At 38.1% G+C, this 16,166-nt stretch overlaps 1 protein-coding gene across 3 annotated transcripts in view; it reads right to left on the bottom strand.

Moving 5' to 3' along the window:
• Window positions 1–660: 660 nt before the first annotated feature.
• The window catches only part of LOC147181936 (polyamine-transporting ATPase 13A3-like), a 29,164-nt gene continuing 13,658 nt past the window's right edge, over window positions 661–16,166 (bottom strand). For 2 of the 3 annotated variants that reach the window (XM_086097247.1, XM_086097238.1), the window contains exons 10-32: window positions 15,599–15,730; window positions 14,713–14,880; window positions 13,348–13,505; window positions 12,773–12,961; window positions 11,144–11,205; window positions 9,350–9,488; window positions 9,017–9,094; window positions 8,765–8,915; window positions 8,421–8,541; window positions 7,377–7,501; window positions 7,120–7,277; window positions 5,988–6,104; window positions 5,814–5,893; window positions 5,657–5,699; window positions 5,005–5,114; window positions 4,759–4,855; window positions 3,908–3,980; window positions 3,607–3,778; window positions 3,284–3,465; window positions 2,532–2,620; window positions 1,640–1,720; window positions 1,348–1,437; window positions 661–1,106 (exon numbers count right to left, since the gene is read on the bottom strand). In XM_086097247.1, the coding sequence (XP_085953373.1) occupies window positions 927–1,106; window positions 1,348–1,437; window positions 1,640–1,720; window positions 2,532–2,620; window positions 3,284–3,465; window positions 3,607–3,778; window positions 3,908–3,980; window positions 4,759–4,855; window positions 5,005–5,114; window positions 5,657–5,699; window positions 5,814–5,893; window positions 5,988–6,104; window positions 7,120–7,277; window positions 7,377–7,501; window positions 8,421–8,541; window positions 8,765–8,915; window positions 9,017–9,094; window positions 9,350–9,488; window positions 11,144–11,205; window positions 12,773–12,961; window positions 13,348–13,505; window positions 14,713–14,880; window positions 15,599–15,730 (2,795 nt within the window). In that variant the 3' untranslated portion in view covers window positions 661–926. The remainder of the gene's footprint in view (window positions 1,107–1,347; window positions 1,438–1,639; window positions 1,721–2,531; window positions 2,621–3,283; window positions 3,466–3,606; window positions 3,779–3,907; window positions 3,981–4,758; window positions 4,856–5,004; window positions 5,115–5,656; window positions 5,700–5,813; window positions 5,894–5,987; window positions 6,105–7,119; window positions 7,278–7,376; window positions 7,502–8,420; window positions 8,542–8,764; window positions 8,916–9,016; window positions 9,095–9,349; window positions 9,489–11,143; window positions 11,206–12,772; window positions 12,962–13,347; window positions 13,506–14,712; window positions 14,881–15,598; window positions 15,731–16,166) is intronic. The other variant, XM_086097255.1, reaches the window with a different exon arrangement.

Genomic DNA, 16,166 nt, shown 5'->3' with positions numbered 1-16,166 from the left:
TTTGGTTGTGTGGGTTGTTTATTTGACTTAACATTATGGTTTAAATGAATAATCCAATTCATTTAGCGGTCATTGGGTTATTCATTTAACCCATAATGTTGGGTCAAATGAATAACCCACAAAACAACCCAATTTTGGGGTTATTCATTTGACCCAACTTTATGGGTCAAATGAATAAGTCCCCAAGATCTCAACTGCAACTCTATTTACGTAATTCCAATATGACAAAATAAGAAGTACTAAGTATAGATGTTTTCAATTGTAGGGCGAAAAATTTAAAAAGTCCACTTTATTGAGGCTTATTTAAATTTCCCACCCAACTTTATGGGTCAAATGAATAACCCGAAAAATCAACCCATTTTGGGGTCATTTTTCTACAAAACAGCCTAATTCATTTAAATGAATAACGCAAAAATGAATACGTTGGGTCAGTCTCTTTTTGACCCAGCTGCCAGAGTGTGTGTTGAAATGAGAATACAATGCTTTGAATCCCGCTCTTGTCTCTCTGTTGTAACCTGTTGGCAACCATCTGTAATTTGTTTCAGAGGGGGAGAAGGTGTGAGCTACCCCATGGGGTTAAAAGTCATCCATCCATCCATCCATAACCTGCTACACCTGTCCGAAATCACAGTTTCTCCTCACAAAACAAGGCAACCTACTAAAAAATTGTTACAAATGTCCTTTAATGTAAAAAGTCTAAATCAAGTCTCAGGTTCAGGGACAGCCTGAAATCACAGATGTACTCCAACAACTGCTCCGAAAGTCCTTAAATGTTCAGTTCAATTGTATTTTACCCTATATACTGCACTCATCCATCCATCTAGCTAGCTACCTATCTATTTCTTTAAAAAAAAAAATAATAATCTATTCAAAGCACCAGTAAGGAATAACATCTAGGGAGGCCACTGTTTCCGTCACCACTGGTGTCAAAATTTGACAGATAAATGTTGAGGTGTGCCGGCATAGGTTATAGTGGAGGGTGCGGGAGGCCAGTCAAGCTCCTCCTGCAGCTTCAGAGCCAGATACTTGTATTTAATCTTTGGGGTCCGGTTTTTACAATAGAAGATCCTGGAGAAGAAGGCCGAGCCCCAACGTTGGTTCGCCATCTGAGATCAGGTGCGGGATGAAGGTAGAACACAACAAGTGTGTCAATAAGAGGTACGCTGAGACTCAGACTTTTTTGACAGTGTATAAAGATGTAAAGGTACATTATCATTTAAAAGTTAGACGTGTACCTTGATGCATTGGCTAATGAGTGTATGTGTAAAATCATACCAACAGGACAAAAGCATGAATGCAAGAGTAGCCATGAGGTCTTTAAATCAAACAAATCAAATTCCTGCCAACCTGTGTTGTGTTAGCAGTGTGTTGTTTGTTGGTCCACCTTACACCCGGATTGGTTGGGAAAAACTTCCACAGAGTTTCAAGGGTCAAATTCTAGGAAAAATTTTGGGGGGGATCAGAGGACTCCATTTTATTGATTCGCAGACCCACACATGCACAATTACAACTATTTGAACAAATGACTAGAATTGGCTAGAAAGGATGAAATATTCAAGGAACAATCATTGTGCAAACAGAATGCAATTTTGTATTTTCACATAAGATTATACGTCACTTTGTGAGAGTGTGAGCATACCTCCAGGATGAAAGACAGAACTGCATGTGCTAAAATAATGATGAGGAGTGTAATGCGCCACTCGTAAGGAACGGTCGCAATCTGAAGGAAGGAAGAGAAACAGGATGAGCAGAGAATGCGCGCACACTTTCTGCCAACCACTGAAATGTATACAGCATCATGCTGATATCATTGGTGGGTCATCACCAACAAATATTTACAACCTACACTCAACATTTGTTCCATGAAATTGCCTTACTTTATTCCTAACAGTCTATTTCATTGTTTTTCGTAACATCTCCATAGGCTGCATTGTTTCCATGATGTGTATGTGGATGTTTATTTATGTCCAATCATATTTCAGCAGCTTTGTGATGCCATGCCATCGAAACTGCCTTCAGAATTACTAGTGCTGGCTCAAGTAACTTGAACTATAATAATGTTGTGACTGTTTCATTAGCCAAACCGATTTCAAAGCCATCTCACAATAACATCAATGTTTTTCCCAACCTCTGATTGGTTGAACAGAGCAAAACATGCCTGCACACATTAAACGAAAATGGCTGACAGAGGAATGGAAATGCACTTGGATTCAAAGAAGACTACCAGAAAATCTAGACGTGATAATAATAATAATAATAATAATAATAATAATAATAATAATAATAATAATAACAAGGGTCACAAGATTGACCCCTGGGGAACCTCACGGTTCTTAGCCATTTGGTCTACTCTTGATGATTTCTATAATCGCAATATCATAGCGGAGGACAGAGTCGAGTAAATCTCCTCCTACTAGAGGTACCGATTAAATGTCCCGCCACTGATAGTTAGTTAAATATACATGTGTAAGTGAAGTAGAGTCAGTCGTTCAATAGATAAGCAAAAACAGATCAATGAAAACAAAGTTCACCTCCATCAGTTCATCAACAGCAGGAATAGGATTCAGCATGATGAACAGGATAAAAGTATACAGAATAGTGCAGGTTAACACGAATGGCCCTAAAATGTAGAACACAGAAAAAGTTAGCCATGAGTAAACCTCCCAAGCACTATGCCGCGGCACATTAACACATCGTGGGAAACTATCAGATGTGCAGCCAGACATATCCAATTTCAATAAACTGATATGAAAATGATTACTACAAATAATGCTTCTTTTGTTCCTCTATCTATGCCAGCGACATATACTGACAGGTGGAACAATTCAATACTCTTCCACCAGATGGCAGAATGTAGATTTAGCGCAGGGGTGCTCAAGTTCGGTCCTCGAGAGCCCCTATCCAGCCTGTTTTCCATGTTTCTCTACACTAACACACCTGATTCGTGATCAGGATCGTTATCAGGCTTCTGCAAAGCTTGCTGATTAGCTGATCATTAGATTCAGCTGTGCTGCAGGAGGGAAACATGGAAAACAGGCTGGATAGGGGCTCTCGAGGACCGAACTTGAGCACCCCTGATTTAGCGTGTATCCACCTGTTGCCATTCATAAAACTTGTTCTGATTGGAGCACGCTGCTTGAAAAAAATGTCATACTGGAAATTGTAATTCCATTAGATGATTTTTTTGTTTTTCAATCCAGTGTGTCTGAATAAACCATGAGAAAAATCATGGTGAAAAATGAAAGCTTTGACAACAATCTATTTTCTTTACACACACTCTTACAGTTTTTATAGCTTGGTTGTCTGAAGGGCTTTCCTTTGGCAAAGACAATGGCAACGATCAAGTACTGGAAGGCAGACACATAGAAGAGTGAGGTGTTTTCAAAGTTCTTGATGATATATAGGGCTCCAATTTCTGTTTTGTTGAGGCTGCAGGTGTCACTGAATCTGGAGCCATTGCAGTGACTGTGACAGAGGAGAAAGTTTGTTAAAAATATACAGCAAAACCTATTTTAATAACATCACAAACTGCAAATTCACAGTTGAAGATGACCTCAATGTGTTTTTGAAAAATCAAGGTGAAATGGCGTACAAGGTGCCACTCACATTTCCTGAGGCGTCCGATACCAGCTCTGCTGCTGCACTAAGAAGAAAGTAAAGATCTGAAAGAGCAGGCAGTTGAGGATCTGAAATAAAATTGAGGAGAGCACCGGGATGGACATCAGACTGGTTGGAGGGGTGCGACGCACCAGATTCTTCCACGCTGGGTTCAGACTCACTACACATCAAAACAAACCAGTTAAACAATTAGGTGCAGGATCAGGAATCTGAGTTGCCTCTGACACCAAACAAAACGGAAATGTTAATTCGACTGGTGGATTTTTGTGCAAAACTTCATATTACTCACTGGTGAGGATGATTAGAGAAAGCATCACAGTGTCAGTTAAAAGGTACTGCCAGTCTCCAAAATTGCTGACAACCTAAAGAGGGCACAATACTGTAAATGTCAGCGGGGAAGCATGACAGCTCAGCATCCGCCCACCCAGTGGCAGCTCATTTAAATGCGCGTGGCTGCACGTAGCGCACGTGCCACAAACCACCACGGCATACGCCCACAATGTGCGTTAAGCATATTGTAGAAAACTAACGATTAATCGAATAATAATTATCACCACATCGAAGAATGTATTTCCATACTTGTGATTTCATTTGTTAGGTTTCTGAAATTTTATTATCGTATTAGGTTATTATTTGAATTTATTTCTATGTTCAAAAGAGCACATTCCTCCAATTCATCATAGTAACTGAGATATCAGTGATTACATGACTTCAGTTATGGATCTGGCAACAAAAAAAAAAAAAAAAAAGATTTATACATAACTTTTTTTTTCTTAAACACAGTCATATTTTTTAAAGGAAAAATACCTTGCTATCGTTCTGATTAAATAAATATATAAATTATTTTCTTGTAACAATTATCAATCTTAATTATTGGGTATGATTATCCTGACACCTGTTTTCATTTTTGTCATCATTTTATTTTTATTTTTTTCCAGATGTCTTGTTTAGTATTTGTGCCTATTTGTTTTTTTTGCCCAATAACTTATTTAACATCTCTTTTTTTTTTTTTTTATGTTTTCTGTTTTGTCCGTTTCCCGCCTTTGAGGTCACCCGTTACCAACATGCCTTATAATGGGTAATATACTTGAATGTAATTTGAAACTGTCAAGAAATGACCAAACATTTCAGAATAGATACCGTGTAGAGAAGAATGACTCCGCAAAACATGATGAGGCTGAAGAGGGACATAAATTTGAACACGCAGAACGTTGTGACAAGAGCAGCACGGCCTTGCCTGTGGACAGTGAGAGAACCAGTTTCGCTATTACTGGCATGGAAACATGCATTATGTATTATGTAAAAACAGAAACATTGAATTCTCTGTAAAAAAAAAAATAACACAACTGGATGACACTGACAAAATCATGTCCAACTGGAAGCTACCTGATGAGGTTGGTAATGCAGGAGATGTTTGGGATGTTGGAGGTGAAAGGTGAAGCCACAGAGGCCTCCAGCTCAGAAAGAGAGATCCCGCTGTGAGCTTTCTTCAGCGCCTGCATGGAAGAGACAGAAGCAACGGAAAACATTCACCAATTTCATAGTGAACAACTCACATCAACACGGTACTTTTACACCCAATTGATTGAAGAAACTCTTTAGTTATGCACAATTATACTACGCTCTAAAAAGAGAATTGTTGAACTAATTTAAGACTAAAAAGAGAATTGTTGATAACTTAATAAAATTGCTCCAAGTGGTAACACATGATTGAGTTATGTTAATCCAAAGTGAATATGTTAAGTTAAATATACTCATAATTAATTAAACTTAATATGTTTTGATGTATAGTAAGTCTGAACCCAAAGTAAATATATTACGTTAAATGAACTCATAATTAGCTAAACTTCATATATTCACTTTGGATTAACTTTATTAAATCATGTGTTACCACATGAAGCAATTTTATTAAGTTAGTCAACAATTCTCTGTTTAATATTAAGTTGGTTCAACAATTCTCTTTTTAGAGTGTATAACCTATGTATCATAGAAAAAAAAAATGCTGAATGTGTGATTTGCAAAAAGTGCAGATACTTACCCCGCAGTCATTCGCACCATCCCCAACCATGCCAACAGTGTAACTGCATGGTGTAAAGGTGTAAAAAGAAAAGAAAAAAAAAGGAGAGAGATAACATTATACACTGACATGATATAATGAAGACACATATTGTGTGAAAATATTTAAATTGTCTGACTCGATGCTCTGCAGGGCTTGCACCAGCTGAGTCTTCTGGTCTGGGGTCATGCGGGCAAACACAGTGGCTCTCAATAGGAGCTTTAGCGCCCCGGTGAGGAGAGACAAAGAATAACATCCAGTTTTTGTCAAGCCAAGGCACAGAAAACTGAAAGCGAAAAATGTATCTCAATACCTTTTGGACAAGTTGCGGAAAGTGCTCAGTGATGACATTGAAGGCTCGGCCACTCACAGCAAAGTGATAGCCAGGGTCCTCCTCACTCTGCAAGCCGTCAAAGATCATCTTAGAGGTCTGAATGGGAGCAGAGAGTGAAAGCACATTCAAAGACAATTGAATTGCATTCATTTATTTTTTAAATCCACTGGAGACTCACAAAGAAAAGCATCCAGGCCGGATGTCCCAAAAGCACGAATGTAGGAAATGTATATCATGATCTGATGAAACCAAGGTTGAACTTGTTGACCAAAGAACGGCATCCATTACACCCCCAGAAAAAAAGGAGAAAATAAATAAAATAAAATAAATAAATAATTTGGGACTTCTGCTTTAAATCATGCACATGTTCATTTGCAAACTTTAGAAAGGTCTGTACATGTGCTTAGTTTTGAGTCACATGAATGGGAGCCAATTATACGAGCTGTATGATAGTAACAGGATGAATCTGTGTGCAAGAACACTTGAAAGATCACATACTACTGCACATGTTTCCTTCCATCCAACACAAATACAAGTATAAAAACGTATAAAAAAGTTATATTTTAAATATTGCTATGGTCCCAAAAACGTATTTATATATTTTTTATGCTAGAGCATACAGAAGGCTTTGATGCAGCCTCTGAACTGAAGAGAACAATTAAAGCAATAGCAGCCATTACAAAAACGACCAGCAGGTGGCAGCAGAGTATAAGAGATCAAGTAGGGCCATGTTGCAAAAAAGCTTTCAACAGATTTGTGAATAATGATGAAACTTAGCTATATTCAACTGTTAATTGCTGCAAAACGGAAACAGATAGAAATATACTTTTTTCCTGATGAAAGAAGAGACTCTAGTATTTCGTTTGGTAGGTTCCATGTTTTTATAGAACACAATATTCTGTGGGCCTTGCAAAATCAGTCAAAATCCAGTAAAACAGCCGGGAACAAAGGGGGTTGCTTCAGTGAAAATGGCTGGGAGTGAATGAGTTAAATGTGCTTTTTGATTTTGTTACATTTTCGTTCTTAATATTCAGTTCCATTTTTTGAATTTATCTCACATCAGTAAAATAAAAAAATATATATATAAATTTTTCACATAACATTCTCATACCTGGTTGTTTGTCTTTAGTGAATTCTCAGAGTAGCGCCATGTGATAGTGGCAGGGTTTCGATCAATCGGAGGAACGGCATCGGCAATAATGACTTTCTCATGGCCTCCAATCATTCCACAGTCTCGAGCCACTGATATCGCTGTCAACATGTTGTCACCTAACAGCACGCAAAGGTGATGGCAAAGAACAACGAGCTTATTATCTGGACTTGAAACATACCATACATAACATTAGAAGACGTTAAAGGAGTGTTTACCTGTAACCATTAAAGTCCGAATGTTGGCTTGTTGTAAATCACGCAAGACGCCAGCTGTCTGTTCTTTGATTTTGTTCTGCATGATGATCAAACCGAGGAAGTTCATGTTGGTCTCTATCTGCTCTCTTTTAAGTCCAAGCACATGTGAAAAACACAGAAGTCAACCTTATCCATCCATCTAGCCATCTATTTCTTAATATATATATATATATATATATATATATATATATATATATATATATATATATATATATATATATATATATATATATATATATATATATAGTACAGTATTCACATTTGTGAATTAATTTATGTAGGTCTTTATAATATTATCCACATAATATCTTATCCTTTGAATTCAAGAGACATTTATTTATTTATCTTTCCATCTATGTAGCCATCTAATTTTCTAGGACAAACCTTTGTTCATATTTGTCAGTGAAAAAAAGTATTCTTCTGACGTCAAGCCTAAAGCTTGAAGAAATCCACAAAGCAACCTTGGCAGGTAAAAGAATGTCTTTGTAGTCTAGAGTGGGATGTTCCCGTAATTGTGCAGTCATTATATTGATGGAGGAATGCAGAATGACAGCTGTAAAAAAAAAATTTTTTTTTTGGAACCGCCAACAGAGTTTGGATGGCTGTTTGATTTGTCAAAATACCTACACTACCATACAAAAGTCAATGGGGTCAACCAGACAATTTCGTGTTTTCCATGAAAACACACTTTTTAAAATATACATTGCCATTAAAAAACTTGAAGGTCACTTCGAATTTTTTATTTATTTATTTTTGGGGGAGAAGAAGAAGAAGAAGAAGAAGAAGAAGAAATGCACTGGTTTTACCACATTAACAACTGTGCTTCTAATTAATGAATGGTATCTTTATTGGGGGGAAAAATTTAATGTTTTCAACGCTAGGGACATTACTATTACTACTACTATGTGTCCTCCATAAATCATTGTATGCAGTTTAAAAAAAGAGAGTTCTGTGTGGGGTGTTTCTGCGGCCATGTAATAATTCTGTGTATGGATGAATGCATACCGGCTGAGGCTATGGATTTTAAGCCAGCAGAGTGCAGAGTCCAGCTGGTGATGTGCCAGAGCGATAACCCTGAACCCCTGCCGCGTGTAAGTCTCCAGGGTCTCTGTGAAACTCTGTGGCACTGTGGAGACAAACAGTGTCAGAGCAGGCCTGTCTGTCATTTGTGAGCTCAGTATATTAACAGTTCTATCCAAAGTACCTTGACTAAATCAATTAGTGCCAGCCGAGTTAAAAGGAATATTTGACGTCTATAGCCGTCAATGGCAGTCAATGTGTCAAAGGTACTCCAAATCTAACAATGGGCATACTGGATTACTTAAAATGTTCATGAACGCAAGTCTGACCCGAGTGCGGTTTGCAGAGATTAACCACAGTCTCTGGCGCTCCTTTCAGGTAGCAGTCAAAGTGTTTTTGTCCCAGCTGCCGGACCACCACACTCATCCTCTGCAGCGCCGAGGAGAACGGGAACTGGCGCACAATGCCAAACTCGCAGGACTGAAAGACAGAAGACTTGTTTATTTCTCCAAGAGGTAGACAGCATCAAGTGAGAAGTATACGGGTCACTTGATAAAGACATGGTGGTGGTTAAGGATTACCTGATCCGGAAATTGAACAACAGTAGAAATTCTGGCATTGTAAAGTGCTGTCTGGTATTCGGTTGCCTCCTCAAGAATCTGGACAAACAAAATCTCTGGTGATATTTTGGAAAACTGACTTTGGAATTTTTTTGAATTGCCAGACTACCCATCAAAAGCGTAAAAGTTACACAGCCAGGTGAGCTTAATCACTTCAAAAATGTGTGTGAAAGGAAAAAAATGTTAAGTTTCCTTTCAAATATGAAGCCTATCCTTCTTTACTGTTCCCACTAAGACAGCAGTCTCGTGGGAAGACAAACGCATTTTTACATGTAAACATTCAGTGCTCCTTACTGATCCGGTGGCGCTGAACACCTTGACGTCTAAAGGGTCCCCACAGAGTTTGCCTTCTATGGTGATCAAGGAGTGGCAAGTTGCCATGCAGGCGGCAAAAGAAGTCCCTGTGGATATCTTAGTGTTTGGAGCGGAGAAACTGTGTGAGACAAGGAGGAAATTACTCACCAATTTGACTGCTTTTAAACTTGAAAATAATAAAACGATTAGACCCAAAAAGCGCATTCATTGGAGGTTACACTCTAAAAACAGTTGGGTCAAAAACAACTCAAATTGGGTCAAGAGTGGACCAAACCATCGTTTTCAGTTATTTAACCCAAAAAGTTGGGTCAAATTAAATTAATAACCCAGAAAACTGGGTTCATTTTGTAGGTCATTCATTTGACCAAACACTCTCATATATATATATATATATATATAGCCCCAAAGGTGGAGTCAAATTAAATCAATAACCCACAAATCAAACCAATTTTTCGGTTGTTTTGTGAGTTATTCATTGCAACTTTTTGGATTAGTTCAATAACCCAATTGAATTGGGTCAAAGACGAACCAACCTAACTTTTTGAGGTATTTAGTCCTAAATGTAGGGTTGAATTAAATTAATACCCCACAAATAACCACACTTTTGTTTTGCTTTGTGGGTTATTCATATGACCCAATGTTTTGGGTTAACTGAACAACCTACAATGTTGAGTCTGTCCCTTTTTGACCCAATTCGGGTTAATTTTGACCCAATTGTTTTTTAGAGTGTATACTGTTTAGTGGTTATTAATAACATCATGTAAGTCAAATGATATACCCAACTTCATCGAGATGCGCCCAGAAAGATGCAGCATTGTCTCCTCAAGACTAATAGTCTGGATGTTTTTCAGACAATAATAAGTACAAATAGCAAGGTTCGATACATTTCAGTTCGCCTGCTTTCTTAAAACGTATTCTCTGTAATGCTTTGGCGCAGAAGGAGCTCGTCTGTCACGAAGGTAGAAACATGCCGATTCGTTTACGCCTATTAAACTGCTTAGTCAGCGAGCTCGTTGACTGGTCGGTGGTTCGGCATGAGTACAAACAGCTAGCGGCGGTGACGTGTCGTACACAGCAGTATAAATTAGCATTTTTTTGGGGGTGTATTTAATTAGAGGTTGATTTAGAGGTGGCGTTGTGTTGATCTTGGCGTGCAACAATTTGTATGATAGCAATATATGGTAAAATAACTTCAACGATGTGGTGTTAGGTGAATTCAAGCAAGATGGCATTTTTTAGATTTCCTGACAAAGAGTGTTTTTGGAGATGCGAGGGTTCTTCTGCTTGACAGTGACAATATACTTTTGTAGTATAAGGTGTTTTTTTTATGCATCCATGAAAAGCATCATAATAATCATCATAAGCCATCATAATTGCCTGCAGTAAATAGACATAATTGCATAAAATGAGATGGCAGCTCATTGAGTTTTTTCAGCCAGATTTTTGTTGCTGGACATTTTGAGATGAGGCGATACAGACTTCCCAGCAGTGTCAAATGCAGCCTTTTGCCTGGTTACATCATTATGTCAATGAATCACGCTACGACATGTTTTCGGGAATTCATGGGGGTGAAAATAAATGTTGTACACCTATTTTAAGGTTACAAAATCCCCTAGCTATCATATTGTAGACAGCCGGATAGATAGATTGATACCAGGCAACACTAGAGGAACCAGTTAATGTTTTGATCATTGTATATTTTGAAACTTTTAAGTGAGTAATGTTAAAGTATGAGGACCCAGAATCCTGTATCCAAAAGATTAAATGACTTACATGCCATCTTCAGCTCTCTGAACACCCCACAGGTCTAAACAGTCTTCGGTTAGAGTGCCAGTCTAGTAAATATTGAAAATCAGGAATTCTAATTAGCTTGTCACTCATTAAATAGACATTTAAAGAAAGACCATTTGAATAGCTTAGTTTAATAAACAGAAAACATCCTAGTCCTATTAAGAAATTTACACTTCAAAGGGTTATTTACATAAATATATTTTAGAATATCAGAGAAAATGCTGGAGGGACTTAACCGGGGCTACGCAGATTTCTGACGGGGCTATAGCACCCCCTAGTCCAGGTGTAGTGCGAGTAAAAACAGTTCATCACTTCGTAATGACAAATATGATGTGGTTTTCTATAGTTACATTACGCATTAGTCACCATCTGCACTCTGACTGGCTTCTCCCAAAAGTGTCATATAAAAATCCCTTTCGAAAAGGATCAAGTCTATCCAATGGCTTTACCCATCTCGAAATGGGAGACAGACTTGTCTATAGCTCCGGAATCTGACTTTTGGATTCAAGTTTGTGACAACGTATTTAAAATGACAAAACACACAAATTTACAACGTATCCAATACACAATGATCCATAGAACATTACTCAATACAAGATGAAGAAAACGGGACATTTGTCTCCAGTGTTCACAAAACACTACCAACACTTATTTTTATGCTTTATGGTTATGCACTCCGGTTTTGTATTTCTGGACTAAAATCTTAGAAAAAATTTCCGCTATCTTGGACTGTAGGATACCTTTATCTTCAAGCTTGTTTTTGCTAGGTGACCTAACAACAACTGACTTACCACGTAAACAATTTCAATCTACACTTGTAGTTTTTTTTCCACAACTATCGGGATTCTGAAGTATTCGGTTTAGGTGAAGGGTATGTGAATTTTAATAGGTTTCAGGTGAATTAATGAGTACGAACTCACACGCACACACACAAAAGAAAAAAGAGAGAGCAATGATGATGACATGTACTCAAAAAAAAAGAAAAAAAGAAAAGGATAAAGTCTGAAGTTGTTTAAGACGTGATGATGCCATAAAAGAGACAGAGACAGGGATGTACGAGTTCCGTGCTACCTTGGTCAGTTTGTGGATTCTTTGAGGTTTCTCAAATTGAATTAAGGAATTTGGACTTCTTGGTTGATGAATACCTTTCACCTACAATCCCAATGGGTGTGTGCATTCAGGGTTGTTGTTGTCTTTGGGGAAGTGACATCTCTGATCAAAGATGGAGCCGTTTTTCTCCGTACTAGGCGGGTGAATGATTGAAAAAAAATGTCATTCACCGACCACACCTAACGACAACACCAACAACTGTCATGTTAGCACCCCCCGCAACCACCTGAAACACAATTAGGAGGACTCCACACCCAAAACTTTAGAACTGAAGAACCCTTTTGAAAAAATGTGAAACAGCTTAACGACCAAGAAGATTCCAGCAACCTCGATTTCACTTTTGCAGATGACCATGACCTGGATGAATGAGAATCTAAACAGACGCGAGTACTCACAAAAACTTTAGGGTGTTGGGCTTTTAGGTGAGAGTTCAGGATGGAACTAAAAAGGCACTACTAGTAGGAAGTGTACAAAAACTGAATGCAAAGAAATGAAGCCCACCTTGTCAAAGCAGACCAGGTTCAGTTGACCTGAGATGTTGATCCTCTGCGGACTGAAACAAAAGATGCCGGCTCGCTTCATGCGTCGCTGTGCGTGTATAAGACCGGCAGTCAAGGCCACGGGTATGATCGGAGGCACGGCAATAAGAGTAATGTTCAGAGCGTCGTAGATGACTGCCTGAACAGAAACCTGGATGAGATGCACAAAGGGACACACACACATTATAATTTCATGGTACTGTATAGATCCTTTCATAATGTTTGTAAACAACAGACGCCATGATACTTCCGGGTGGCAGAAAAGTTTTGAAATTGACTACCGCTGATGAACTGCAATGATACAATTACAAAAAAAAAAAATGTTCACTGCCGGATACTGTACAACGCAAAAGGGTTACGGTTTTTTTTCCAAAAAAGAAAGAGAAAGAGGCTCCAATCATCTTTCATGCCATGTATCCTGTTTTCTCAATCACTCTAACTTGGTGGAATGACATAAAAGGGTTTTAAGACTTCTGCCACTCGGAATTACATGTGACGTCATGTTGCGAAATAGCTGATGAATGTGAGAAGCGATACCCCCAATATGACATCAACGATGATGGCGTAGAAGAAACCAAGCACTGCCAACACCACCATGCACATTAGGAACTGTGTAGCATCACGGTGCAGTTTGAAGTTGGTGGGCTTCGGGTAGAGGATGGAGCGCACAAGCTGGCCCTTTTCTGTACTAAAGCCTGTTGGATCATGAACAATGAATGTATGCATATTAGTAAGGCAAAACGGGATGAATGGGGTTTTTGTGTCCAATCTTAGCATAAACTTTCTAATATTCATTAAAAGTTAGAAACCTTCCATGGTAATTAATGGGAATAAACCAGGAATGTTGTAAATTAAAACTTCTATTTTGATAGGGAATTTAAATATAGTTGAAGAAACTTAATTTGCAAATTTTAAGCTAATGCTAGCTTAGTATTGTTAACACTGACATTTTTTGTAAGATGGATATGATTTACTAAATTAAAGTAGCAATAAGGAACTTTTCAACGTTAATCAAATATTTTCATAACTCTTCTGATGAAACATAGACTTAAAACCAGTTGAATGGTACCTTTGGCATGGCCTGAGGGGGGTCTGTATCTTTTTTACTGGCACTAAGCAACTTTGAGGAGGATGGTAGGAAAACTGTCGCACAAAAAACTACAAATGTGCTGACTGCTTTATGGCATACGTCACTTCCCCCTTTACCCATTTGTTAAAAAGACGGAAGTCAATTTGAATGTGGACGCATGAAAAAAAACTACGCAATGCTCATGCCCTCATGGGAAATGTGGTCTTCCTTCAGGCATAAGATTACCGCTTTTTCCCGTATGGTGCCGCCATAATCAACATAAACTGAAAGTTCCTGAGTGTTGCTTCTTGATTAGGAATTTAAATATAGTTGAGGAAACTTATTTTGCTAATTTTAAGGTAATGCTTAGTATTGCTAGCACTGACATGTTTTTGGAAGTTGGTTAGGAGTTCTCTGTGAATTAAAAAATCGTCCTTGTATATGTTTGTGAGGGGCATGGCATTGGTCAAAGCAACAGGTGTGGTTGGGGCGTGGGAGGAGGAGGGGGGTGGGGGTGACGTATGGCTGCATTCAAATGTTGCTAGCAGTTTTAACACTGCAAACTTCCTATTGAAGCAATAGTAACGTTCTCGCATCAGGGCAAAGACAGCTCTCTCCTGTAGTTTATCTATTTATACACAGTACTATGCTTGAATGTGAGATCTTGTCATTAAAACACTCTTATTCATTCCCATAAAGGCCCATTATTCTCACCTACTTCATTGAATATTTCCAGTTTGGAATACAGGTACGTCCAGAATTCTTAGGCTAAACAACAAAAATATACCGGAAACTTTCCAGATATTTTCCACCTTTAAAACTAGTGTCCTTACCAGTTCTGACCACGACCACCTTCACCAGCTCGCCAGCATAGTAACGGCTTTGAATCACATGTGAGCCACAGAAGAGGGTGTGTCGCTTGTGTTCCTCCGTAGTGTAGATCCTCTCTGCGTCATTGCCTGAACTTGGCAAACTGGTCTTAGTAATAGGTACGCTCTCTCCTGGAGAACCAGACAGACATCCAAGAAATGTCAATTAGGGTCAAAGGAATGTTTGACTAAGGGAGGGGTAAAATTCTTGTTTTCAAATGACTCTATTGTAGTGAATGTAAAATTATTTTAAAACACATTTTTAGACTTTCGGCTGCTACACAGAGCTATGCACAAGCGCTTTATCAAAAACAGTTGAGTGGACCATATTAACAATGGGACTGTTTTTGTCAGCCAATCAAATTTCAAATTCGCCCCATGTTGTCATTGTCAGCTAGCTAGCCCACAATGTCAGTATTTTCCCATTTTCGGATTTGTTGGTCAGGGCAAAACTGTTCCAGGCAAGTTCAACTAGCAAAACACGCTAAGACATTTAACCAGAATGTGGCGAGTATGAAGTATGTCATCACAAGACACAAGCTCAGTCAACATGGCCAGTTCAATATCATTTTATTAAATTGCTTTATGCTTTTCTCATGTAAAATGATAGCAATTTGGAACTGTAGCAGATAATGTACATAGCACAGTTTTATGCTGTTATATAGCATGTTTGTATCACATTCAAAATTTCTATAACCATGTGACAGTTATAGTATTAAGAGGTCTATTGAGGCAGGTAAGTCCCCACGGCCTGGCCTGCCACTCTGAGGTGTGCCCACATTAAATAATTTGGCATTTTTAGTAAGACCCCAATGCCCTGAATGTAAACAAAAAGATTTGGAAGGTCAACCTGTCAACATGCTCTCATTCACAATGCAGGTGCCACAGATGAGCACGGCGTCACAGGGCATGATCATCCCATTGGCTGGAATAGTGATGACATCACCGGGTACCAGCTCAGTCGACATGACCTGTTCAACATCTGGAATCAAGTTTGAAAATAGGACAATTACTGATTTGTCTGAATCCCAGACCAACACCTCAGACCATATTAACTCATTCACTGCCATAAATTCATTTGAACTATTTCTATTAGTTGAAAAAAAATTCCACTTTAATCGTGAGTTAACTAGTGAAGTCATGCAATTAATTAAAATTAAACATTTTACCCGCCTGACGCACCACATTTTTTTTATAATTTTTTGTTTTATTTTTTCCTTTAAAAAAAACTAACTAGTGAAGTCATGCAATTAATTACAATTAAACATTTTAATCACCTGAAGCCCCTAATTTTTAATAATCTTTTCTTTTTTTAATCTTTTCTTTTAAATAAATAAAAATTAACTAGTGAAGTTATGCAATTAATTACAATTAAAAAATGTAATGCCCTGACTCCCCTAATTTTTAATAATCTTTTA

The sequence above is a fragment of the Leptonotus elevatus genome, chromosome 1 (assembly GCF_054856555.1).
Source record: "Leptonotus elevatus isolate MCC_2025b chromosome 1, RoL_Lele_1.0, whole genome shotgun sequence".
Taxonomy (NCBI): domain Eukaryota; kingdom Metazoa; phylum Chordata; class Actinopteri; order Syngnathiformes; family Syngnathidae; genus Leptonotus; species Leptonotus elevatus.
This window is presented reverse-complemented; position numbering and strand designations above follow the sequence as displayed.